The sequence below is a fragment of the Coenobita brevimanus genome, chromosome 71, assembly GCF_032717465.1.
Source record: "Coenobita brevimanus isolate Jiangsu-jjx chromosome 71, ASM3271746v2, whole genome shotgun sequence".
NCBI lineage: Eukaryota > Metazoa > Arthropoda > Malacostraca > Decapoda > Coenobitidae > Coenobita > Coenobita brevimanus.
The window spans coordinates 36,593,939-36,619,865 of record NC_137024.1 but is presented as its reverse complement, the minus strand read 5'-3'; the positions used below and the strand labels follow the sequence as shown (position 1 = coordinate 36,619,865).

The 25,927-nt window shown below is 41.8% G+C and overlaps 1 protein-coding gene across 1 annotated transcript in view; it reads left to right on the top strand.

The window, feature by feature from the left end:
* The window catches only part of LOC145406748 (midasin), a 489,879-nt gene that overhangs the window by 33,720 nt on the left and 430,232 nt on the right, over positions 1-25,927 (top strand). Inside the window, exons 8-10 of the mRNA XM_080277847.1 lie at positions 12,763-12,931; positions 13,290-13,521; positions 13,692-14,469. Coding sequence (XP_080133973.1) covers positions 12,763-12,931; positions 13,290-13,521; positions 13,692-14,469 — 1,179 coding nt within the window. The remainder of the gene's footprint in view (positions 1-12,762; positions 12,932-13,289; positions 13,522-13,691; positions 14,470-25,927) is intronic.

Genomic DNA, 25,927 nt, shown 5'->3' with positions numbered 1-25,927 from the left:
GATTCAGGGGTGGGTTGGCTCCGGTACCTCTTGTAGGCCCTCTCCTTGTTGCGGATAGCATTAGAACAAGCGTGATTAAACCAAGGCTTTCTTGCTTTAGTCAAAGGATATGAGAAAGGAATGTATGCTTCCATGCCCGAGAGAATAACCTCCGTAATGCGCAAGGCACACTCAGATGGCTCCCGGCCATGGAAGCAATAATCATTCCAGGTTGGGGTTTATTACTCATATAATGCCACTCAAGGATGAGTGAGGCTGGTCACTCTCATCTTAAATGTCAAGACCAACTTGCCTAGCCCCAGGCTCCTGCGCTTCTCATGGGGCAACACAGGATTAATGATGATGACTTATTTATTTTCTATTATCAGCTTGAAAACGTATTTCAGGGGGACCATCGGTCTTCCCAGATTGCAGTATCGGTTTTATCGGATCGGGCTTCCCCATAATTGATCTGGTAAAGAGAGGGTGTACTGCTTTTATTTCACCACTGTATGCCAAGCTGAAGATCTCATATAAGGCATAGTGATGATCTGCATGGGCTAAGCTGCAAGCCTCATAAGAGGTAGCTACAGTTTACGTTGATTGTAAAATAGTGACTCAGGGTAGGTAAGGTAACTTACGAAGAATCACCCCAACAGAGGTTAAGACAATGAAGGAATGCAAGAAATAGTTTTCAAGAACAACACTATCTCTCACTGTCAGTAGCTGGATTTCATAATCCTGTAAAGGGTGGGTGTTTGTCTTTGAGTTAGTTGTTTTACAGGGAGGGGCACTAACTCTCTGCCAACTCACTTGTTGACATGTTAGGAACACGTATGGGTTGGTTATAAAGTTACCAACCAGCATTTTATTTGGTTCCTGGCTTACAGGTAATCATTAGGCCTGTCACACAATGCAAAGGCACCTGAAAAAGAAAGGAGAGTAATAAAAAATGATGGGAAAGATGGGAGAAATTGGAAGAGAAAAAGGTAGACACATAAAAGAATAATAAAGGTGAAGGAAGAAGTAGGCAGCACTACATTAAGTGAGCGGATGGTGGTTGCCACCACCTACCACCATGAGATGCAAATTAAGAAGGCAAAAAACTAGTCAGTAACCAAATGCTGAGAGCATGGGATATCATCTCTCATGCATAAAAATAATAAAACATCCCACCCAAACTAGCAGGAGTACTCCAAAACAACAGAACAAATTCATGAAATTATAAGTTCAAATGAAGTATAGCTTAGGAAAATTGCAATATGAAGTCAGATTCAGATAACGTGAACTTCAGGCAGCCTGAATGAAGATTGAAAGGAAAATCTATAACATCAGTTCACATCAGTTCATTGAGTTACTTCCAGTTCATTTCGTTTGATATTTTTCTTTCTTCAGTTCCAGTTCACCTGTGTTCCCAATCATTTCCAATTCAGATTGTCATTGAACTCATGTGATCACTGATGAGGAGCCTCTATGCGGTTGTGCTGTGCACTCTGAGCAGAACAGTTGAGGCATTCACTTGGGAGCCAAACCACCGTATATTTCCCTGCACCGTATCATGGGAAAGACCCTAATCTGACCTTAGTGAGGTGCTGTCTAACACAAGGGTGACTCTGGATCCTTACATGGTTTATATACTATATTGTACCTGTAGGTTGACTGTAAAGAAGCAGTCGCTTACCTGTAGTTGATGCATCTACACAGCCAGATGGACCAGAGTTAACCTATACCGTGCCATACCCTTTGCCGGACAGTTATCTCCCTGTGCCAAAGATCTGGAAGGCTGTGACCTCCTATGCCAGCTTTTTTTTTTTTTTTTTTTTTTTTTTTTTTTTTTTTTGAATGGACCTCGATTGTATAAAAAAATGAGCCTAGTGATAATAAAAGGGTTCACCTGGGCTGTTTTCAGGCTGAAAACAGGTGTTCCTTGTCGTGGGACTTCCAGTGACCTTTGGCATGTCATCCCCCTAGACTCCATCGGCCTCGACACAGCCCGATTGTGTCAGATGACTGCTTTAACCCCTTAACCGTAGGGCGTCACTTTCGTGATGCTTGGGAGCAAGGGATCATACCGCGTGGCGTCACTTTTGTGATCCTGTGTCATTTTGAATTCGCCCGGGCTTTCAAGTGGTGGCTTGTATCATCTATCAGTACTGCCAATGTCCAACACAAGTCAGCACTCCTAATCTCATCTGTACTCCCATCCATTGTTGACAATTTAGCCATTTCTCCCCGTTCTTGACTCCCCTCCCTACCTCCCCTCCATTACCCTCTCCTCTCGCCTGCCCGGCCATGCTACGCTAAGTAAATCTTCCCTGGAATTTTCCACTGATTTCATCCATTGAAATAAGCCCTATGCCCTATTCTTATACCAAATAATATATACAAGAAAGAAATAAGGTAAGTGATAGTGCCACACACCTGGAATTGGCTAATTATCACCTGACAACACCTCACGTGCACTCGTTCGCTAATTTTCGCTGTTTATTTCCCCTTAAAATATGCCGTATAATCTATTTTCGTAATAAAAATATATATAAGGAGGGAAGGGAGAAGCCTAAGTGATATTTACATTCACCTGGAACTACTTAATTTATTATGTATTGTCTAGATTTCCTGCCAGTCATTTCATAGTGTATATATTAGCAGCTTTCACCCCACTGACACTGGCAGCATTGCACTTCCCCTAGGCAGGCAGGCCACCACACTGTATTCAATTTATTGTCGTCTTGCAAGGTGGAAGCACGTCGGATTCGCGCCTGCCCATTTACGCTGCTTTTTAGCCTCATTCAAAGGGCCCTGTGACCTCTACCCCCTACTAAACATTGTGTGGAAAGAGGTGAAGAGGTAAGTGACTGGAACGTGAATTGGCTAATTTGTCAATGAAAATTATAGACAGTGACTACGATCTATCTGGTGAGTAAAACAGTGCAAGTGGAAATGTAAATAATGTGTAAATAATGTGCAAACAGCAAATGAAAGCAATGAATGTAAATATAAGTGAACAGTGGAAAATAGTTTTATAATTTACTGCAAGTGACTGCATAACACAGTGTTAATAAAATAGAAATGTAAATAATGTAAATAAAATAGAGAATGTAAATAGAAATGTAAATGAGTAGTAATTTAAGAATACCAGTATATATATTAGGAGTAATGAAAGTGAAAGTTTCACTCTAGCATGTATGAATACTGAGTTATGAAAGTGAAAATGAAAGTGACAGATTCACTCTCAACACTAGTATACAGGACGAGAAAGTGAATGCTACATATTTTACTGAAAGAGAAATTGAATGCCTACAGTGACAATAAACTACTATTGCTGAATGAAACTTATGGTTAAGGACTGTAGATATATATAAGTGTTATATAGTAATAGAAATATAAACTGTGAGTGTTTTTATGAATAACAAATGACAGAACACCAGCGGCGAACGAGTGCGAGTGAGAAGGTCATATGCGCTTGTAATTTTTATTGCTTTCAGTGTTTTTTTTTTTTTTTTTTTTTTTTTTTTTTTTTTTTTAAGTATGGATTCCAAACTATTTGAGAATCATAGAATAGTGTTTCTAGTGATAACATCAGGCTGTGGTAATCATATTACGGGTTGTCGGGAAGTGTAAAGTGGAGACTTCGGTACCCAACTTCAGAGGTCTCCACAAGTCCTAGAGTACTCGACGAAGGCTCAACAAACACCCCAGGAGAAACCTGAAGGTATGTGCCATATGCATATGTAATTATAATATTCTAGGACTAATAACTGATTTTTGGCAAATATTTTTAGAGAGTCTGTCGGAGTGCGAATATGCCCACGAGACACGCAAGTCGGGCAAAAACAACTCTGCGGTTTAGGGGTTAAAAAACCGTCAGCGACTGTTGTGAACTGGGCGGATCTATCTATCTATCTATAGCCAGACACCATAATCCCCTAAGGGGTGGCCACTTGACTCTGAGTTACTTGTTTTATGGGGAGGGGCACTAACCCTCCACCAACCCACTTGCTGACATGTAGGGAGCATGTATGGTTTGGTTATATGGTTACCACCCAGTGTTGTAAATGTTTTCTTGGCTTACAGGAAAGCATTTGGCTTGTCACTCAATGTAGAGCCACCTATAACGGAAAGAAAAGCAATAAGAAGCGACAGGAAAGATGAGAGAAATAGGAAGAGAGGAGGGCAGGCACAGAAAAAGAATGATAAAGGCTAAGGAAGAAGTAGGCAACACTACATCAAGTGAGTGGATGACAGTTGCAACCACCTACCATGGATACATGGACTAAATGGTGTTTGCAAGTGCAACCTGGCTGACATAAAGTAGCCACACCAGGAACTATTACGATGTGAAGTTGTGGTTTTGTGCTAGTGTGACGTATTTTCGCATTCACTTATGTTGTATATTGTTCTAAGGCACCATTAATGGTCGATAAGGCACTATATACACTATTTTTGAACACAGTCACTGTATATTTGCTAAATTATTACTTACACTATAAACCTTACATTACTTGATTTCATGACTTATTTATTTGTTTATTTTTTTTTTTATGCAAGGAAGAAGAAACCAAAGCCCAGGAGCCCACAAACCATTCCTTCCAAGAAAAAAACAAAAACAATACAAAAGAGAGCCAAATTCAAGATCCGTTAATTTTGAGATGCCCTGACGCACTGCGTTTGAAAGACTGGAGATCATAGAAAATAGGGAAAACATACAGGCGGAGACAGTTCCAGAGCTGACCTGTTGTGTAAATAAAAGACTGGGAGTAACAGTAACTCCTGCATTAGAGAGTTGGACAGAAAAGGGATGAGAGTTTGTTGCTAGACGAGCACCTGTCGTAGAGGTGGAGGGATGCAAGAAGACAGTTCAGAGGAGCAGTGACCCTTGAAGTGGCGGTAGAAAAGAGATAAAGATGCAACAGTGCGGCGAAGGGACAGAGGTTGAAGGGAGCCAGTAAGAGGAGGAGAGTTAATGAGATGAAAAGCCTTTGACTCCACCTTGTTGAAAAGAGCTGTATATGGGGAGCCTCCCCACACATGAGAGTTATTCCATACAGAGGCGAATGAAACCCATGTATAAAGTCAACAACTGTGCAGGAGTAAAGAAGATACAGAGTCGGCTTAGCACACGTAATCTCTTGGAAGCAGATTTTACAAGATATGTAATATGATCTTTCCAAGATATGTCCCGAGTGAAAGAAACCCCAATCATGTTGAAGGATGATGCAGGATTGAGCTGGATATTTATTAAACATCAGTGGGTACACCTGTGGAAGATTTTGTCAGGTTGATTGGCATAAGAACTGAGTCTGTGATGCATTAAAAACAACAAGATTATTTTTACCCCAGTCAGAGATACAAGCTAAGTCAGACATTAGGTGTGCTATAGCCTCATCCCTTGTATGTTGAAGTAACTGCTGAGGTGGACTCTGGAGGAACCGAATGGAAAGGTGAAGGGTGAAATCATCAGCATATGAGTGGATAGGGTTAGATGTACAGCTTAGAAGGTCATGATGAATAAAAGGAATAGAGTTGGTGATAGGAAAGAGCCATGAGGAACACCACTGTTGATAGATATAGGAGAAGAATGTTGGCCGTCTACAACAGCGGCTATAGAACGGCCAGAAAGGAAGCTATAGATGAAGGCACAGATAAAAGGATGGAAACCATAAGAGGTCAGTTTGTAAATTAAAGATTTATTCCAGACTCCATCGAAAGCCTTTGAGATGTTAAGTGCAGTGGCAAAGCTTTCGCCATAGTCCCGAGAGGAGGATGACCAGGAGTCTGAAGGGTAGATGAGAAGATTGCCAGTGGAGCGTCCCTGACGGAACCTATACTGACGATCAGAAAGAAGGTTGTGATAGGAAAGATGCTTTAAAATTTTTCTCCTAAGAATAGACTCGAAAACTTTTGAAACACAGGATGTTAAAGCAATTGGATGATAGTTAGAGGGTTGGGAATGGTCATCCTTTTTTGGGACTGGCTGAATGAGAGCAAACTTCCAGCAAGAAAGACAGGTACAAGTTGATAGACAAAGGCAAAAGAGTTTACTTAGGCAGGATGTAAGCACAGAAGCACTGCTCTTGAGGACAACAGGAGGGACTCCATCAGGCCCATATGCCTTGTTAGTACTGAGGCCAGTGATGGCAGACAGTACATTAGCTGAAACAATTTTAATTCCAGCCATGAGGAAGTCAGAGGGGGGAAGTGATGGAGGAACAGCACTGGAATTGTCTAAGGTGGAATTGGAGGAGAAAGTCTGAGCAAAGAGATATGCATTATCAGTAGAAGAAACAACGACAGAGCAATTAGAGTAGAAAAGAGGAGGGAAGGGGAAGAATGATGAGATTAAGTTGTTAGAAAGGTTTTTGGCAAGGTGCCAGAAGGAGCGGGAAGAATTTGAGTTTGATAGTTGAGAGCATTTAGTATGGATGAAATTATTTTTAGCAGAGGAAAGAACAGACTTAGCACAGTTCTGGCCAGAACTATAAAAAAGATGTGATTCAGGGTTGGATTGGCTCTGGTACTGTTTATAGGCCCTCTCCTTGTTGTGGAAAGCATTGAAACAAGCATGATTAAACCATGGCTTTCTTGCATTAGTCAAAGGATATGAGAAGGGAATGTATGCTTCCATGCCCAAGAGAATAACCTCCGTAATGCGCAAGGCACACTGAGATGGCTCCCTCTCATGGAAACAGAAATCATTCCAGGGAAAATCAAAGAAGTACTCCCTGAGGGCCTCCCAATTAGCAGCTCCAAAGTGCCACAATTCATGTTTCTTTGGAGGGTCCACACGCCGTACCGGACTGATTGGACAGGTTAAGATAATTAAGTTGTGATTGGAGGAGCCCAATGGAGAGGAAAGATTAAAAGTGTAAGCAGAAGGTCAGATATATTGGAACCCTCTCCAAGGCAGTCAGGGATATGGGTAGGGTGTTGTTCAAGCTGCTGTAGGTCTTTGAGGATAGAAAAGATATAGGCTTGTTCACCAGGTAGATCAGTGAAAGGAGAGGAGAGCTAAAGATGTTGGTGAACATTGAAATCTCCTAGAACAGAGAGTTCAGAGAAAGGAGAAAATGGATAGAATGTGTTCCATCGTAGAAATAAGATAGTCGAAGAATTTTTCATAGTCAGTAGAATTAGAGGATGAGTAAGTAGCACAGATCTATTTAGTCAGAGAATGGCAGGAAAACCGAAGCCAGAGAGTGGAGATTTCAGAAGAATCAAGTTCAGGAACACGGGAGCATGGTAAGTCGTTGCGTACACATACAGAACAGCCACCTTTGGCTCTGAAATGAGTACAGAGAAAATAAGAGAGTAGAGAAAAGGGTTTGCTATCAGTTGCCTCATACAGCTGAGTCTCATTTAAGAAGAGAAGGTGAGGTTTAGAGGAGGAGAGTTGGTGCTCAACAGGGAGAAAGTTAGAGGAAAGGCCGAGAATGTTGCAGAAATGAAGAAGTGAGTGAGACGGTGGTTCCAGGCAGCTCGTTGAGTCGTCACAGGGAGAGGGGTGGATGGGTGGATGGTGGGGGCATTTATGCCCCCCCCCCCCCGGGACTCCAACGCTTGGTTATTAGACTCCATTTTTTTTTTTAAATTTTGAAAGGGAAGTGTAGTGTGTACTGTGCATGTAGTTTGGTGTTGACAGAGAAACTTGTATTGGAGAGCATACTGGCCTACTCTGTGTTACTGATACACTGAAAAAGTTCAGCAAAGGGGGATGGTCAGGAACTAAGTCCCGAGGGCTGATGAAACGGGAGCTCCAGCTCTCTCTGTCATCAGCTTTCCATTCACCTTGGGAGTATTGCCCTGCTTGACTGGTGCTACAGTCTACTCCTCTTTACCTATATTATGCTCATTGTACACACTATTTACATTCTCAGGTACCTATATTATGCTCATTATACACACTATTTACATTCTCACACACAGACTTGTGTGGTAGTTTGTGAAGCACTGAGGAAAGCACAGCTCATATTCACTCAGAGACTGACCTGTCAGACAGGCAGGACCTCTATCCCCCCACCCCCACCACTGATCCCCCTCCTGCTCATAGGCAGGGTTGGGGAAGATATCTGCGCCTGTTTTTTGTCAGGCAATTAGGGCAGACTGCATAAATTTCTCGCAAATGTCCCCAAAACCATGTCCGTACAACATACAGACCTGGCATGGCTGGCAATGTTTGTCCGTACCAGGTATGGACCTGGCATGGCTGGCAATGTTAAGCTGTCCGTACCAGGTACGGACTTGGCACTGAATGGGTTTAGGAACAACAACAATAACAATGGCCAGTTGTATAGAAACAAAGTTGTGGTAATATAGAGTGCATCCCTGACTTATAATGAGGACTTTGTACACACATAGATGCACACATACTGTACACTCATGCATCACACGCACGCACGCACACACACACACACACACACACACACACACACACACACACACACACACACACACACACACACACACACACACACACACACACACACACACACACACACACGGAGAAGGTGAGTAATGTACTAGAAGAACACAAGGCAAAGTGGGCACACGTAGAAGAAGAACAGAAAGAAGTGGTCAGCTTAAGAGAGATCATCCAGGAAGAAAGGGAAATGAACAAGAAAGAAATGGAAGAAAATGTAGTGAAAATACTGAAGAAAAAAGAGAAAATAGTGAGAGAAACTGTAGAAAGGAACAGATGTGTGGTAGTATTTGGAAACAGGGAAGAGGAAGAAAAGGTTAGGTTCGCAAGACTCGAGAAAGACACGAACATGGTGAGAGGAATATTAGGCAAGATTGAACCCGAAGGAGACAAGTGGGTAAAAGAAATTGAGGAAGTAAGGAGGATAGGGCCTTATAAGAAAGGGGAAACAAGACCAATGAGAGTCAAGTTTACATCAGAAAGTGTAATAAATGAGATACTTAAAGTGACCTGGAAATTAAGCAAAGAGGCGGGATGGAAAATATTATAACAAGAAAAGATCTGAATGAAGAAGAAAGAGAAGTTTTAAAATCATTAAAGGAAGAAGTAAGGAAAAAAATGATAAGAGGACAGAGGAAGAACTTAATACTTTTTTTGGAGAGTATTGGATATGAAAGTAAGGAAATGGTATTTAAGGAAATAGAAGTGAAGGAAACTAGGGGGGATGGTTGTGAAAGATCAGAAGTTGAAGAAGTGGTACGGACAGAGAGTAGGAGAGAAGAGGGTATTAATAATGTCAAAAATAATTTGAAGGTGATATATACTAATGTTGATGGTTTCATATCGACAAGGATCGAAATTAATGATTTCTTGAGAGAACATGAACCTGATGTCATGTGCCTTGTAGAGACCAAATTAAGAGAAGATATTGATGTTCATTTGGGAGATGGTAAATACAAACTGTGGAGAAAAGACAGGAAAGAAAATAGGGAGGAGGAGTGATGATAGCAGTGAAGAACAACATAAATGTAGATACTGTGGAAATGGGAGAAGGCAGGGCTGAAGTGATATATATGAAATTAGAAACTGGAGAGAATGTTAAGAGAGATATGGCGGTAGTGTATGTTCCCCCAAAGACGAGAGCATGGAAGGATGACGAATACCATGAGATGTTGTCAGATATGGCTAGCTACTTGCAAAAAATAATTGAGAAGAGCAATAATATAATTTTGGTGGGTGACTTTAATTGTAAAGAGGTGAACTGGGAGGAATGGTACTCGGGAGGCGGCGAGGATTCGTGGGGTACTATGTTATTAAATATAATAATGAATAATGTGATGACGCAGTGGGTCAAAGAAGAGACACGGTTTCGAGGTGAGGACACACCAGCAAGGTTAGATTTACTGTTCACCAAAGAACCCGATGTAATAGAATCATTGGAATATCTCTGTCCTTTGGGAAAAAGTGATCACGTGGTCATTGAGTTCCAGATGTTAATAGGAAACGTCGAGCCAGAGACGAGTTTCATAGACAGGAAGATACAACTTTGGCAAAGCAAATTTTACAGGATTGAGAAACTTTTTGAAAATGCGGATTGGAGAAAATTCAGAGAAACAAGAGAGATACAGAGGAAGTGGGATATCTTTCTAGACCTCTATAATTTGGGAGTGGAAAAATTTGTACCAAGAGTAAGAGGGAAAGAAAACAGGAAAAAGGAGTGGTTTAATAGAAGGTGTATGATAGAACAAAAATAGACAGATAAGGCGTGGAACAATTGGAGAAAGAGAGGTAACGACAGAACAAAGGAAGAATATAAAAGAACAAGAAACGAATACACAAGAATACGTAGGGAAGAAGAAAGGAATTTTGAAAAAGGTATAATTGACAAATGCAAGGATGAACCCAAACTGTTTTACAGATTTGTTAATGGCAAACTGAAACAAAAGGAAGGAATCACCAAGCTGAAAGTAGATGGAGAGGTCTTTAAGGATGTGGCAATGCAAGCAGAAATAATGAACAAACGTTTCCAGTCAGTTTTCACTAAAGAAAAGGAGCTTGTGGAAGGGGAGGGAGTGATTAGAAATGTTCCGGTGATGAAAGATATAAAAGTGGAGGTGCAGGAAGTGTATAAATTACTGGAAACTCAAGATGTAAGGAAAGCCCCAGGACCTGATGGAATTTCGAATTGGGTACTGAAGGAATGCAGAGAACAACTGGCGGATAAAATTCACAGCTTAATTGTATGCTCACTGGAAGAGGGGAAAGTGCCAAAAGAATGGAAGAGGGCAAATGTGGTACCAATTTACAAGGGAGGAAACAGGGAAGAACCCCTGAATTATAGACCAGTGTCTCTAACCAGCATGGTCGCAAAATTGTGAGAGAATCCTGAAAGACAGATGGATAAAATATCTGGAAGAGATGAATATTTTGGCTGAATTTCAGTTTGGATTCAGAAGTGGAAGGTCATGTGTTTCAAACTTGTTGAGCTTTTACTCAAGAGCGATTGATGTGGTACAGGAGAGAGATGGTTGGGTGGATTGTGTGTACTTAGACTTAGAGAAGGCCTTTGACAAGGTACCTCATAAGAGACTAATGTGGAAACTAGAATATATAGGAGGACTAAAGGGGAAACTTCTGGAATGGATGAGAGACTTTTTGAGAGACAGACAAATGAGGACAGTAATAAAGGAAAAGATGTCTGGATGGAGGGAAGTAACAAGTGGAGTCCCTCAAGGCTCAGTGTTGGCGCCAGTAATGTTCCTGATTTACGTAAATGATATGGTAGATGGAGTGAACAGTTATGCGAGTCTGTTTGCTGATGATGTAAAGATCTTGAGGAAGATAGAGGTTGAGGAGGATTGTAAAATACTGCAGGAGGATTTGGATAGGATACACAATTGGAGCCGGACGTGGGAAATGAAATTTAATGTAAAGAAATGTAAAATATTGGAAATGGGTAAAAGTACCAGGAGACCATCACTGAATTATTTTTTGGGTAATGAATTAATCACAAAAAGGAGAGAAGAGAAAGATTTGGGAGTGCTGGTCCAAGATAGTTTGTCACCAGAAAAGCACATTAACAAGATAGTTGGAGAGACTTATAAGCTCTTGACTAACATAAGAGTAGCATTTCATTATATGGATGAGGAAATGATGAAAAAATTGATAGTGGCCATGATCCGCCCCAGGTTAGAATATGCAGCGGTAATGTGGTCCCCACACAAAAAAGAAAGATATAAACAAGATTGAGAGAATACAAAGAACAGCAACCAAGATGGTCCCCAGTCTGACAGACCTGTCATACAGAGAGAGGCTGGAAAAACTGGATTTGCCTTCGTTAGAGGAAAGGAGAAAGAGGGGAGACATGATTGCGGTGTTCAGGACCATGGTGGGAGTAGATAAAATTGACAAAGAAGATCTGTTTGTATGGGATAAGAGAGCAACAAGAGGACATGGAATGAAATTGAAAAAGTCAAGCTGCTTGAAGGATATCAAGAAATATAGCTTTCCTTACAGAAGTATAGACTTATGGAATAGCCTGGACAAAGAGATCGTCCAGTCTAAAAACTTAAACGAGTTTAAAGTTAAATTCGACTTATTGAGAAACAGCGACGGAAACCCACGAGCATAGTACATTCCGTGTATATCACAATTAGGTATATTCTTAAATATTTGAAACGACTTAGACAAAGAGGTGGTGCATGAGAAAAACATTCATGTGTGTAAAGGTAGACTTGATAAATGTGGATATGGAGACAGGACAACACGAGCATTGCTCAATTCCTGTATACTACAAATAGGTAAATACAAATAGGTAAATACACACACACACACACACACACACACACACACACACTTGTGGTTGGGGCTGTTATGATTTTTGTATGAGTGCTGTACAATCCAAGTTAATCAGTAGAGTTCGGAAGCATGAATGTGTGTGAGATGGCAGTTAGTATTAAGTAGAGCAAAGATTTTTTTTTTTTTTATATATATATTTTTTTTAAATGAAGGAATGCCTCGGGAACATTATATCCAGTCTTTCTGTCATATTCAGTATGTCAGCTTGTGTGTATTGTAGATGTATTTGATTACTATACTTCTACATTATGATGTAGTGGGTTTAAGTGCTTGAATTGGATGTGGACTGTTTAGAGTTTAATTCCAGTGGGTGATTGACTTTATTGCTCACATAATGTCATTCATGGGAAGGCAACTGGTCATTCTTGCCTCAAATGTCTGGACTGAGTAGCCTGACCCTCAGCCCCTGTGGTTCTGATGAGGCAATTCTAAAAAAAAAATAAATAAAAAATAAAAAGCATTAGTTTACAGAATATTACTGTACAGTAAGCTCTTTTTTTTCCCTACAGGTCATGGCAACATGAGTGCCCACCCAAACTTTCAGTTGTTCACCACTCGGAGAACACTGGCTGGAGCCAAACTGAATACTGGGTGTGGTGGCTTGCTGGAAAATCATTGGACCCGGGTCACACTTGAAACTCTCACACGCTCAGAGCTGCTTCACCTTGTTAATACCAGGTATGCCTTATTATCATCATAGTCATAGTCCTGATCTTATTTTCCTTTTCATAATCCTAGTCCTATTCACCATGGCATGCCTTTTCCAAGTCAAAAGATACCTTAAATATCTTACAATCTTTCTCACATGCTGCCTCTAGTACTGTATTTGTCTTACTGCGAATATTTGATTCACGTGTATTACCACTCGTCAGCCATCCTTTTCTGCACTTGCCAGACATTTATTAATTTATTATTATTGGTTAGAATACTTTCACTATGCTTGTGCTATGATGCTCCGGATTTGTATAGGTATTTTGCTTTCTTCATCATCCCAAGGATTTTTTTTTTTTTTTAATTGAAATGTTTATTTTTTAAGATGGCCAAAACTGATACCAGTGTCAGATAAACTGGTGACAGTGTACTTGATGCTGTCTGCTGGCCAGCACTTGGATGATGTAGAGGATGGAAGTCAAGAAGTGGTGATGGATATGACAACAGTGAGGACGTCTGGCCGCCTGGTGTCCACTCGGGATTTCATGAAATGGTGTTCCCGAGTCGCATCACACATTGAAAACACTGACACGACACTTGCAAGTCGAGCATTCCAGGTGTGCTAGTCTAATGCCATGTGGCTTTTGTTTTGTTGTACATCCAGAACTGCTTTGCAAATGTGTTCAATATGTTATCCCAGTAATCCATGATAGCTTTGTAGTACATTATTTAACCATTTGAATATTGTCGTGTACAGTATAATAATATAAGTATTGTCATTTTTCAGGAAGCACTTGATTGCTTCTGTGCTGCAGTACCTGACCTACAAACATACTTCAAATTTGCCCTTCATATTGGCTCTTATTTGAATCGTACCAAAGCTGAGGTGGACCACTACTGTACTCAGTACAAACCAGAGGTGAAGCAGATGTCTAATACATTGCTAATTGGGAAGAGAGCCAACTTATCAGTTAAACCCAGCAGTTCTTTAGGATTTCATCAGAGAAAGTCTGTGACCTTCTCATTTACCAGACCATCTGCCTGTCTTTTGGAGAGAATTGGAGTTGCCATAATGAATGAAGAACCCGTTTTGATAGTAGGTGAGACAGGGACAGGAAAGACATCGACTGTACAGTATCTGGCTCACCAGACAAGACATAGGCTGCGAGTCATCAACATGAATCAGCAGAGTGACTCAGCAGATCTCCTGGGCGGCTACAAGCCAGTTCAGATGAAGACTATTGTATCACCAGTCCGGCAGGAATTTGAAGAGCTCTTTGCAGCCACATTCTCTGAAGCTAAGAACAACAAGTTCCTTCAGCATATAATGAATTGCTTCCATGGCCAGAAATGGAATAACTTGTTTGCATTAATGGAAAAGGTCCAGAAGAAAGCTCTGATAAAGATTGCTAATATGAAGGATATGACAAACCCAAAACATCTTGTAAGCAAATGGAATAAATTGAAGCTGAAAGTAGCAAACTTGAAGGAGCAAGTTCAGCATGCACAGAGCGCCCTGGCTTTCTCATTCATCGAAGGGACTCTCATCAAGGCCATCCAAGAAGGTAAAAAAAAAAAAAAAAAAAAAGTTGCAACTACAGTCAGCCACAGCAGTTCTTATACATCTTTGGCTTGAGTGGGTGATATTGGTAGCACTTCCATATAGATAAATGTGATAATTCCAAAATCAGCAATATGTTATTTATTTATTTATTTTTTACTTGATGTAATGCTGCTCTCAAGTGACTGCCCTTTCCTCTGTTCCTTCCATGTTTCATTCCTTCCTCTTCTGTCATTCTTCCCTTCTTTCTTTCCTCTTCCTTAAGTCTTTGGGTGACTCTGCACTGAGTGACCAGGGTTGCCAAGTCGCACCCTGCTCTGCCCGCGGAAACCCAACTGAAAACCAGCCCAAAAGTAGCCCAACACCAATAATTATTTTAAAAATCCTCTTATTATGCGAAATTAGTGTTTTATATTAATAATTCATATATAGGTCCTTATTAATGCCTGAAATGATCACTTGATTCACTTAAACTTTCCCTATTTGCCATAAAAACACTATTGCCCATAAAACAACAATGATTCTGTTGAAATATACTTATCATTACACTAGGTAATACAACATGCAAGTGAAGGTATTTTCTCTCCCTCTGAGTCAACTTTCCATCACACTTATATTATTCAAAAATCTATATGATCATCATCACTGTGCTTCGTTGCTGTGTACGTCATATGTGAAATTTGCTAACATAATTTTGTTTGTGAAATCATTACAACACATTTTATGTCTGCATATTGCTCTAACATGAAGAGTGTTTTCAACTGTTTCATGTTGCTGTCTGTTTCTTCATTTACTTTTCACTAAATTATACTGAGAGAAAATCCTCTCTACTGCAGCAGTGCTTGCTAGCAACGATAATTGGGATAAAACAAAACTCTCTCCGGAGTCTCCGCACTGACTGCATCCACTGGTCCCTGTGGGAGTATTAGGGGGTCTCTCTCCGCCATATGTTTAAACACTCTCTCTCTCTCTCTCTCTCTCTCTCTCTCTCTCTCTCTCTCTCTCTTTCTCTCTCTCTCTCTCTCAGTATATTGTCGTGATGTGATTTAACTCCATACTAGCCCAAAAAACCGCGACAGTTTTCAAACCAGCCCAAAAAACCGCAACCTGCGACCGGTAAAATCTGCCCGCGGAAGAGCTTCAAAACGAGCCCAATTTGGCGGGAAAACCGCGACCTTGGCAACCCTGTGAGTGACAAGCCAAATGGTCTCCTGGAGTGATAAGCTAAATGATTTCCTGTACACCAGGAAACCATTTACTATGCTGGATGTTAACAACATAACCAAACTATGGACCTTGGTGGTTTAGTGAGCAATTAAGGTGCTCCAGCCAGATTGAGCCTGTGTAGGTTTATATCCAAGGGGTTGTTAGGGTTTATTGCTCACATAATGCCACTCACTGATGAGTGAGGCTGGTCACTTTCATCCTGAATGTCAGGACTCAACTTTGCTGAGCTCAGGGCTCCTATGCTTCTCATGGGGCAACACAAATTTGATGAATATGATGGTGATGTTTTATATTATCTTGCTTTTCTGTATGTGAAATTGCAGACTAATACCAAAGAATAATTCATGTACTGATAATAACCAAATATATACAGGCAGTCCTCATTGTAATTAAGGCTTGAGTTTTGAAATATCACAGCTTCTTACATTCAGTTGCTAGTCTAAATTGTGAGGAAAATGAACAAACCATCTTCATATGTAGGAGTGGAATTGTAACTGGCAATTTCGTTTGATTTATTGAGGACCTAGTAGCAAAAATAATGTTAAGAAAAGTTACTGATAACAAGGACTGCCAACATCCCACATATCTTTAATCTGTTTATAGCAAAAGGTCTCTCCCAAGCAAAATAAAATTTTGACATAAGAAAGAATACATGTATAGGGTAGAATGTATCACTGTAGTGATTGAGTTTTTGGAGCTTGTATCTAACTTCATTACAGTAAGTCACCTTATTCTGAAGAAAATTGTGTGGTATTAGCTAGGATAGACTTGAGACAGATATCATAGTCAGGGGTTAGTAATATATTTACTAATTCATGTTCGTTACTCAAGTATTGTTTTAATGGAGAGAATTTAAGCATAAAGTATAGTCAGTGTTGGATGTATATATTGGTCTTTCTTTTGACGTGGATAAACTGAAGCCTGCATATGGTTGCATGCAAATATAAGATGCCATGCTTTTTTTTTTTTTTTTTTTTTTTTTTTTTTCCCAAATGATAAACTGAAACCTATATTTGGTTTCATGCAGCCATGAGCCACAGTGCATCTGCGTTTAGTTCATTGTTCATTCATCATTCATTCATTCATCATCCAGTCCTACATTGCCCCTAGAGGAGCGTAGGAGCCCAGGGCTAGGCAAGTTGGTCATGACTTTAAAAGATGAGAGTGACCAACCTCACTCATCCCTGGGTGGCATTACATGAGCAATAAACCCCAACCACACCTTGGATATAAACATTAACTGGCTCAATCTGATTTGAGCACCTTTATTACCCACTAAACCACCAGGTGCCGTAATTTGGTTATATGGTTACCCAGTGTAGTAAATGGTTTCCCGGTGTACAGGAAAGCATTTGGCTTGCCACTCAGTGTAGAGTCACCCACAGGGAGAAGGAAGAGGAAAGAATGAAGGAGAGAAAGACAGAAGAGAGAGTGTAAAGTCACCCATAGGCAGAAGGATAAGGAAAGAATGAAGGAAAGAAAGGCAGAAGAGGATGGCAGGAAAGATGGAGGAGAGGAAAGGGCAGACATTCAAGAGCAGCACTACATCTAGTGAGTGGATGGTTCATAAATGATTTTTTTTGCAAACCGCCACCACTACCATCATGGGAAAAGCATCAGACAACAGGACCACTGAAGTGGATTACATAATCATTCATACATTCAGTCCTACACAATCCAGGTTTTTCCTCATAGGCAAAATCAACTGCACACATTTTATACAGATAAGATCTTGAAACACAGACATAACGCAGGAAGTCATTTCAGTTACACTGTTAGTTCTTGCTCATATATATTTTGAATAGTTATCTTTGATATCAAAGTTGGACGAAGGTTACGTATTCACCCATATCTGTTTGTTTACGAGATATTTCAAAAAAGTGTTATTGGATCTCAGTGAAATGTGTTGGAAAGGTGGGCAGTGGGTCAAGGAAGAGTTTATTAGATTATGAAGTGGATCTGGATCAGGTTGCAGCAATAAATGAAAAGTTTATGGGGCATTAGCAGAGGTATGTACTCAGAGATTGTGTAACATGACTGACTAAGACTAGGTTTAACTGACTATGTGAGAATGACAAGTATATATCTGATAGGAAAGAAGAATTGCAGCAGTAAAACTTTAATTTTATTGGCATTGGTGGACTTATGCACTCTGAGTGCATTCTACTTTGTGGAAGTAGTTATCATCATCATCATTGTATGGCCTTAGCTTTGTTTGCATGTGTTTGCTGTGTTTAACCATAATGCTGATTTCCAGGCAGCATGATCTCATACCTGTACAGTACCTATCTTAACTAGCAAATCCATAGCCCCCAAATTGTCTCTCAACACGTTATTGTATGTATAGGGGTAGGGGGGTTTCAAGAATACTCCCCCAGTATCCCTGCTTGTTGTATGAGGCGACTAAAAGGGTTGGTGGTGGGTTAGTGCCCCACCTCGTAAAAAGAACTAACTATAAAAACGAATAAAGCGCCTCGGACCCGGACGGACCATATGTTGACGACTAAGGAACGGACAAAGGACATTCTTAGGGTGGGAACGTGGAATGTGAGAGGAGTGAATGATGAAGTGAAAGAGAGAGAGATTGTTCAGGTGCTTGAGGATGCAAAAGTGTATATATGTGGATTGACTGAAACTAAATGGAAAGGTGAAAGGGTGAGAGAATGGGAATATGGTTTAGGTATATGTGCGGGAGTCAATGAGAATGAGAGGGCAAGAGAGGGAGTATGTCTGATGATAACCAAGAAGTGGAAGGAGAATATAAGAGAGTATGCAACAGTGGGTGCAAGGATTGTATGGGTGAGGATGAAAGTAGGTATACAAGCGTGGGTGATTGTATGTGTGTATGCCCCGACAGAGGATCGAGTGGCAAGAGTGAAAGATGAGTTTTAGGCGAGAGTAGAAGCATGTATGGACAAGTTTGAGAGGAGCGAGAGAGTGCTGTTGATTGGAGACATGAATGGCAAAGTTGGGAATGTACGAGTGGATGGAGTGGTTGGTCAGTGGGGTGTGCCAGCTGAAGTAGATGGGAATGGTAGTGCTTTGGTGGACATCTGTGCTTGTAAGGGGTTGGCAATAGCCAACACCTACTTTCGTCATAAGATGACCCACCAGTATACACGGAGAGTAATGAGGAGGATGGATGGTGAACTTGTTGAACGAAAGGCATTGATAGACTACGTGTGTGGATGAACGAATGAGAAGACAAATGTTGGATGCAAGAGTGTGGAGAGGGTGGGGGAATGGAGTCTCGGACCATCACTTAGTGATGGCCAAGGTAGATCTGCAAAGAAAGTGATTGAGGAGACGAAGGGGAAGACAGGAGGAAGCAGCTCCTGTGAGTAGAGTGGAGAAATTGCAAGATAGTGGAAAATGACAGAGTATAAGAGCATAGTGGAAGAAAGATTGGGAAGGTATGAGCTAGAGCAGATGGAAGGGGTGGAAGACTTATGTAAGATATTCATGGAAGAGATAGGCGCAGTGTGTGAGGGGGTTTGTGGAGTGAGGAGGAGATGCAAGGGACAGCATGGTGGAATGATGAAGTGAAATGAGCTGTAGAACAAAAGAAGAAGGCATATAGTGAATGGTTAGCGAGTAGAGGTAGGGGAGAAGATGAGAGAGAGGTATATGTGAGCAGGAGAAGGAAGGTTAAGAGACTGGTGAAGGAGAGTAAGAAGAAAGTGGATGAAGAGTTTGGGAGGAATCTGAGTGTGAAATGGAGGGAGAGTAAGAAATTGTTTTGGAAGGAGGTAAAGAAAGTAATGCAGTGTGAAAGGTGAAATAGTAGGGGAGTGAAAGATAGGAATAAAAGATTGTTGGTGGAGAAAAGAGAGAAATTGAGGAGATGGAAAGAGCACTTTTAGGATTTGTTGAATGTAGAGAGTGAGAGCAGTGCGAGTATAAGTGGTTGGGGAATGGCTGGGAGAAGAAGAGATGAGAGGAGGGAGGAAGAGATCAGTAGGGCGGAAGTAGTGGAAGCGATGAAGAAGATTAAGTTGGGAAAGGCCCCAGGAATTGATGGAGTGTGTGGTGAAATGTTGAGGTATGGGGGTGAGATTGTTGTGGAGTGGATATGGAAGTTGTGTAGATTGGCTTGGGAAGAGGGAAGGGTTCCAGAAGACTGGAAATCAGGTATAATTGTTTCTTTATACAAAGGAAAAGGGGAGAGAGAAGTATGTGGCAACCATAGGGGTATTTGCCTTCTTAGTGTGACTGGTAAAATATATGGTAGAATACTCATTGATAGGGTTAGGCATATGACAGAGGAGCTACTTGGAGAAGAACAAGAGGGATTTAGGAAGGGAAAAGGGTGTGTAGATCAGATATTTGTTCTAAGATGTTTAGTGGAGAAGTATATAGAGAAGGGAAGGAAAGTGTATGCTGCCTTCATGGACTTGGAGAAAGCTTATGACAGAATAGATAGGCAAGGTATATGGAAGGTATTAAGAATATATGGAGTGGAGGGGAAATTGTTGAGTGCTGTGGAGAGTATGTACGAAGGAGCTAGGGCTACGGTGTGAGTGGATGGTGAGCTGAGTGAGTTCTTTGATCTCAATGTGGGACTGAAACAGGGTTGTGTGATGTCTCCCTGGCTGTTTAATATATACATGGATGGAGTTGTAAAGGAGATGCAAGGTAGGGCAGTCGATGTGGGGGTGGCTCTAATGAATGAGGGTGAGATTTGGAAGATTCCGGTGTTGCTGTTTGCTGATGATACAGTATTGTTGAGTGAAGATGAATGGGAGTTGCAAGGATTGGTGAATGAATTTGGGACAGTGTGTAGGAGGAGGAAGTTGAAAGTTAATGTAAACAAAAGTAAAGTTATGGTGTTTGAGAGGAATGAAGTCACAGAGTGTACAGTGAGGTTGGATGGTGAGGATATGGAGAATGTGAGTGCATTCAAGTACTTGGGTAGTGTGATGAGTAAGGATGGAACTTTGGGGGATGAAGTGCGTGAAAGGGTACAGCAGGGAAGGATGGTTGTTGGTACACTGAAAGCAGTGATGAGAAATAGGGAGGTGAGTATGGAAGTTAAGAAGTCACTGCATGATAGTATTGTGATCTCTACCCTGACGTATGGAAGCGAGGCGTGGACCTTGCAAGAGGGGAACAAGTCAAGAGTGAGAGCAATGGAAATGAGTTACTTGAGAGGAGCATGTGGAGTGACGTGGAGGGACAGGTTGACGAATGAAGAAGTGAAGGAACATTGTGGGGTGGATGTGGATGTGGTTGAGAAGATTTGGAGAAATACACTGAGGTGGTTCGGACATGTGAAGAGAATGGAGAATGAAAGACTGGGTAAGAGGGTGTATGTAGGTGGGGTGGAGGGATGGAGTAGAGAGGTATATGAGGGAGGGGGGGTGAGTTGGGGGAAGGGTAGTCAAATGGTGGGTGACAGTGACTTGGAGGTGTTTTGTCTGCGGCCACCCTTTGTGGGATTAGGGCGTCGGGCTATAGATAGATAGATAGATATTCATATTAACATACAGTACTGCTATACAGTTACCTCCCTCGTTTCTCTCGCTGTGTCTAAACCACCATACCATACAGGAAGCTCCTTTGGAAGATATTACTGGTTGATGGGTCTGCACAGCCAGACAGACCTGGGTAACTCAACAATAATAACAACTGCAAATCCTCTGCATGTTAAGAGAACCAGAAGCTCCACGTGATTCCTCCTGTGACTACAAAACTAAGCTTTTCTTTCAGTTGTTGGTGAAGAGTGCTAGCATTATCATTGCATTAAGCATGCATCCAGCACAACACATTTTTTTCGGCTGCTCTTTTGCTGAACACTGTGTAACTTAACCCCTAAAGTACTATGACTGACGATCTCCGGTTTGCAAGTTTGCCATGTAGAGCCCTATGACTGACAGTCATGGAAGGTTTGTCAAAAACTGCCCAGCACTAAGCCCTCTTTATGGCATAAATGGTTCCTACCCAGTCAGAACTAGGGGGTGAGGTGGTGGAAAGAAAGATCCTGTCCCCTCACCAAGTCTGTGGGGGGGGATCCCCCCCAAGCCACTTCTCCATCTCCCTCTAGCTGATTGGACACAGCCAGCTCTGACCCCTCCCACCCAAACTACTCACCAATACCACATCTACATCGTATGGGGGGATGTGTCATTGCCTCCCCCCCTCCTCCATAAAATGACAGTTTCCCTGCTGTGATCATTGTGTGTGTTTTTTCCTGCCATGAGACCCCCGACACCATCTTCCCTTCTTCAACTATCTTACTTCTACGATGGAACATATTCTATCCATTTCTCCTTTCTCTGAAATCTCCATTGTAGGAGATTTCATTGTTCATCACCACCTTTGGCTCTCCTCTCCTTTCACTGATACACCTGGTGAACCAGCCTACACCTTTTCTATCCTCAGTGACCTGGAGCAGCTTGTACAAAGTACAGCACCCTACCCGTATCCCTGACTGCCTTAGAGAGAGCTCCAACATACTTGACCTCTTCCTTACAACTAATCCTTCTGCTTACACTGTTAATCTTTTCTCTTCGTTGGGCTCCTCCGATCACATCCTTTTCACCTTAACCTGTCCTGTTGCTCCAGTACGGCCTGTGGACCCTGTAAAGAAACATTGTCTGTGGCACTTTGGAGCTGCGGATTGGGAGGCCCTCAGGCAGTACTTCTTTGATTTTCCTTGGAATGATTTTTGCTTCCATGGGAGGGAGCCATCTGAGTGTGCCATGCACATTACGGAGGTTATTCTCTCTTGCATGGAAGCATACATTCCTTTCTCATATCCTTTGACTAATGCAAGAAAGCCTTGGTTTAGTCACGCTTGTTCTAATGCTGTCCGCAACAAGGAGAGGGCCTATTAAAGATACCGGAGCCAACCAACCCTTGAATCACATCTTTTATATGTTTCTGCCCGGAATCGTGCTAAGTCTGTTCTTCACTCTGCTAAAAATAATTTCATCCATACTAAATGCTCTCAACTCTCCAACTCGAATTCTTCCCGCTCCTTCTGGCACCCTGCCAAAAACCTTTCTAACAACTTTACCTCATCATCCTTCCTTCCTCTTTTCTACTCTCATGGCTCTGTAGCTATTTCTTCTACTGATAAAGCAGATCTCTTCGCTCAGACTTTCTCCTCCAATTCCACCTTAGACGATTCCAGTGCTGTTCCTCCATCACTTCCCCCCTCTGACTTTCTTATGGCTGACATTAAAATTTCTTCAGCTGATGTATTTTTTGCCATCACTGGCCTCAATACTAACAAGGCATATGGGCGTGATGGAGTCCCTCCTGTTGTTCTCAGGAACTGTGCTTCTGTGCTTACACCGTGCCTAGGCAAACTCTCTTGCCTTTGTCTGTCAACTTGTACCTTTCCTTCTTGCTGGAAGTTTGCTGTCATTCAGCCAGTTCCTAAGAAGGATGACCATTCTCAACCCTCTAACTATCGTCCAATTGCTGTAACATCCTGTATCTCAAAAGTTTTCGAGTCGGTTCTGAATAGAAAAATGTTAAAGCATTTTTCCTATCGCAACCTTCTTTTTGATCGTCAGTATGGTTTCCGTCAGGAACGCTCCACTGGCGATCTTCTCACCTTCCGTTCAGACGCCTGGTCATCCTCCTTTCGGACTTTGGCGAAAGCTTTGCCATTGCACTTGACATCTCAAAGGCTTTCGATTGAGTCTGGCATCTGTCATTAATTTCCAAACTGCCCTCTTATGGTTTCTATCTTTCTATCTGTGCATTAATCTCTAGCTTCCTTTCTGGTCGTTCTATAGCCGCTGTTGTAGACAGCCATCGTTTTTCTCCTAGATCTATCAACAGTGGTGTTCCTCAGAGCGATGTCCTATCACCAACTCTCTTCCTTTTATTCATCATGACCTAAGCTGTGCATCTAACCCTAACCACTCGTACGCTGATGACTCCACCCTTCACCTTTCCATTCGGTTCCCGCAACGTCCTTCTCAGCAGTTACTTCAGCAAACAAGGGATGAGGCTGTGGCACATTTATTGTCTGACTTGGTTTGTATCTCTGACTGGGGTAAAAATAATCTTATTCTTTTTAATGCATCAAAGACTCAGTTCTTACACCTATCAACCTGACAAAATCTTCCACAGATGTACCCACTAATGTTTAATAATATTCAGCTTAATCCTGCATCATCCTTGAACATGCTTGGGGTTTCATTTACTCAGGACTTATCTTGGAAAGATCATATTACATCTCTTATAGAATTTGCTTCCAAGAGATTAGGTATGCTAAGCCGACTCCGTTCCTTCTTTACCCGTGGTGCACAATTGTTGACTCTGTACACGGATTTTATTTGCCCCTGTGTGGAGTACAACTCTCATGTGTGGGGAGGTTCTCCACATACAGCTCTTCTCAGTAGGGTGGAGTCAAAGGCTTTTCGTCTCATTAACTGTCCTCCTCTTACTGACTCCCTTCATCCTCTGTCTCTTCGCCACACTGTTGCATCTTTATCCCTTTTCTATCGCTACTTCCATGGTCAGTGCTCCTCTGATCTGTCTACGTGTATTCCTCCACCTCTACGATGGGCCCATAGCACACATCTAGCAGCAAACTCTCATCCCTTTTCTGTCCAGCTCTCTAATGCGAGAGTTAACCGTTACTCCCAGTCCTTCATTTATGCAGCAGGTCAACTCTGGAACTGTCTCCCTCTGTCTGTATTTCCTGCTTCCCATGATGTCCAGTCTTTCAAACGCAGTGTGTCCAGGCATCTCGAAATGATCTGATCTTGGATTTGGCTCTCTTTTGTATTTTGTTTTTCTGTTGGAGGGAATAGTGTGTGGGCTCGTGGCCTTTAGTTCCTTCTTCCTCACGTAAAAAAAAAAAAAAAAAAAAAAAAAAATGGTGGGTATGTTTTATCCCCCCCTGGGGGTAGGTTTTTTTTTCAAGAATACTCCCCCAGTATCCCTGCTTGTCGTAAAAGGCGACTAAAAGGGTTGGCGGAGGGTTAGTGCCCCTCCCTGGAAAACAACTAACTAAAAAAACAAACAAGAAGCCTCGGACAAGGACTGACCAAACGATGACGACCCAGGACCGGACAAAGGACTTGGTAATGGCTACGTGGAATGTAAGAGGAGCGAATGATGAGGTGAAAGAGAGAGAGATTGTCCAGGTGCTTGAGGGTGCAAAAGTGGATGTATGTGGAATGACTGAAACAAAATGGGGAGGAGAAAGTGTGAGAGAATGGGAGTATGGATGGGGTATATGTGCAGGAGTAGGTGAGAGTTAGAGGGGAAAGGAAGGAGTATGTATAGTTGTGAGTAAAAGATGGAAGAAGAGCATAAGACAGTATGGTTCAGTTGGGTCAAGGATTGTGTGGGTAAAGTTGAAAGTTGGAATACAAATATGGGTGATTGTGTGTGTGTATGCGCCAATGCAAGATCGTGCTAGCAGAGTGAGAGAAGAGTTCTGGACAAATGTGGAAGTGTGCTTGGAAAAGTTTGGAAGGAATGAGAGAGTGTTTTTGATTGGTGATATGAATAGTAAAGTAGGGAATGTGAAGATGGATGGAATAGTTGGTGAGTGGGATGTGCCTGCTGCGATAGATGAGAATGGCAGTGCGTTAGTGGACATTTGTGCTGGGAGGGGGGTTGGTGATAGCCAATACCCTCTTCAGGCATAAAATGATCCACAGGTATACATGGCAAGTGATGGGAAGGGTGGGTGGTGAACTGAATGAAAGGAAGGCAATGATTGATTATGTGTGTGTGGATGAAAGGACGCAAAGATGTGTAATGGATGCAAGAGCTTATAGAGGTTGGGGGAGTGGACTTTCTGACCGCTACTTGGTGGTGGCCAGAATTAGGATACAAGTAAGATGGAGGAATAGAAGAAGGGAAAGACGAGAGGAAGGAGTAGTTGCAAGGAGAGTGGAAAGGTTACAAGAGGATGAGAAAAAGGCAGAGTATAAGAGAGAAGTGGAGGAACGATTGGGCAAATATGAATTGGAGCAGATGGGGGATGTGGAAGGTGTGTGTAGGGTATTTACAGAAGAAATTTGTGCATATGATGTGGTGTGTGGGAGGAAGAGAAGACGGAGGGGGGTGCAAGGAACAGCGTGGTGGACTTAAGAGGTGAGGCAGGCTGTGGCACAAAAGAAGAAAGCATACAATGAATGGATGAGAAATAGGGGCGTGGAAGAAGTTGAGAGGCGGAAGAGAGAGTTATATGTAGAAAGAAAGAGAGAGGTGAAAAGATTAGTAAGAGAGAGTAAGAAGAGAGTGGATGAGGAATTTGG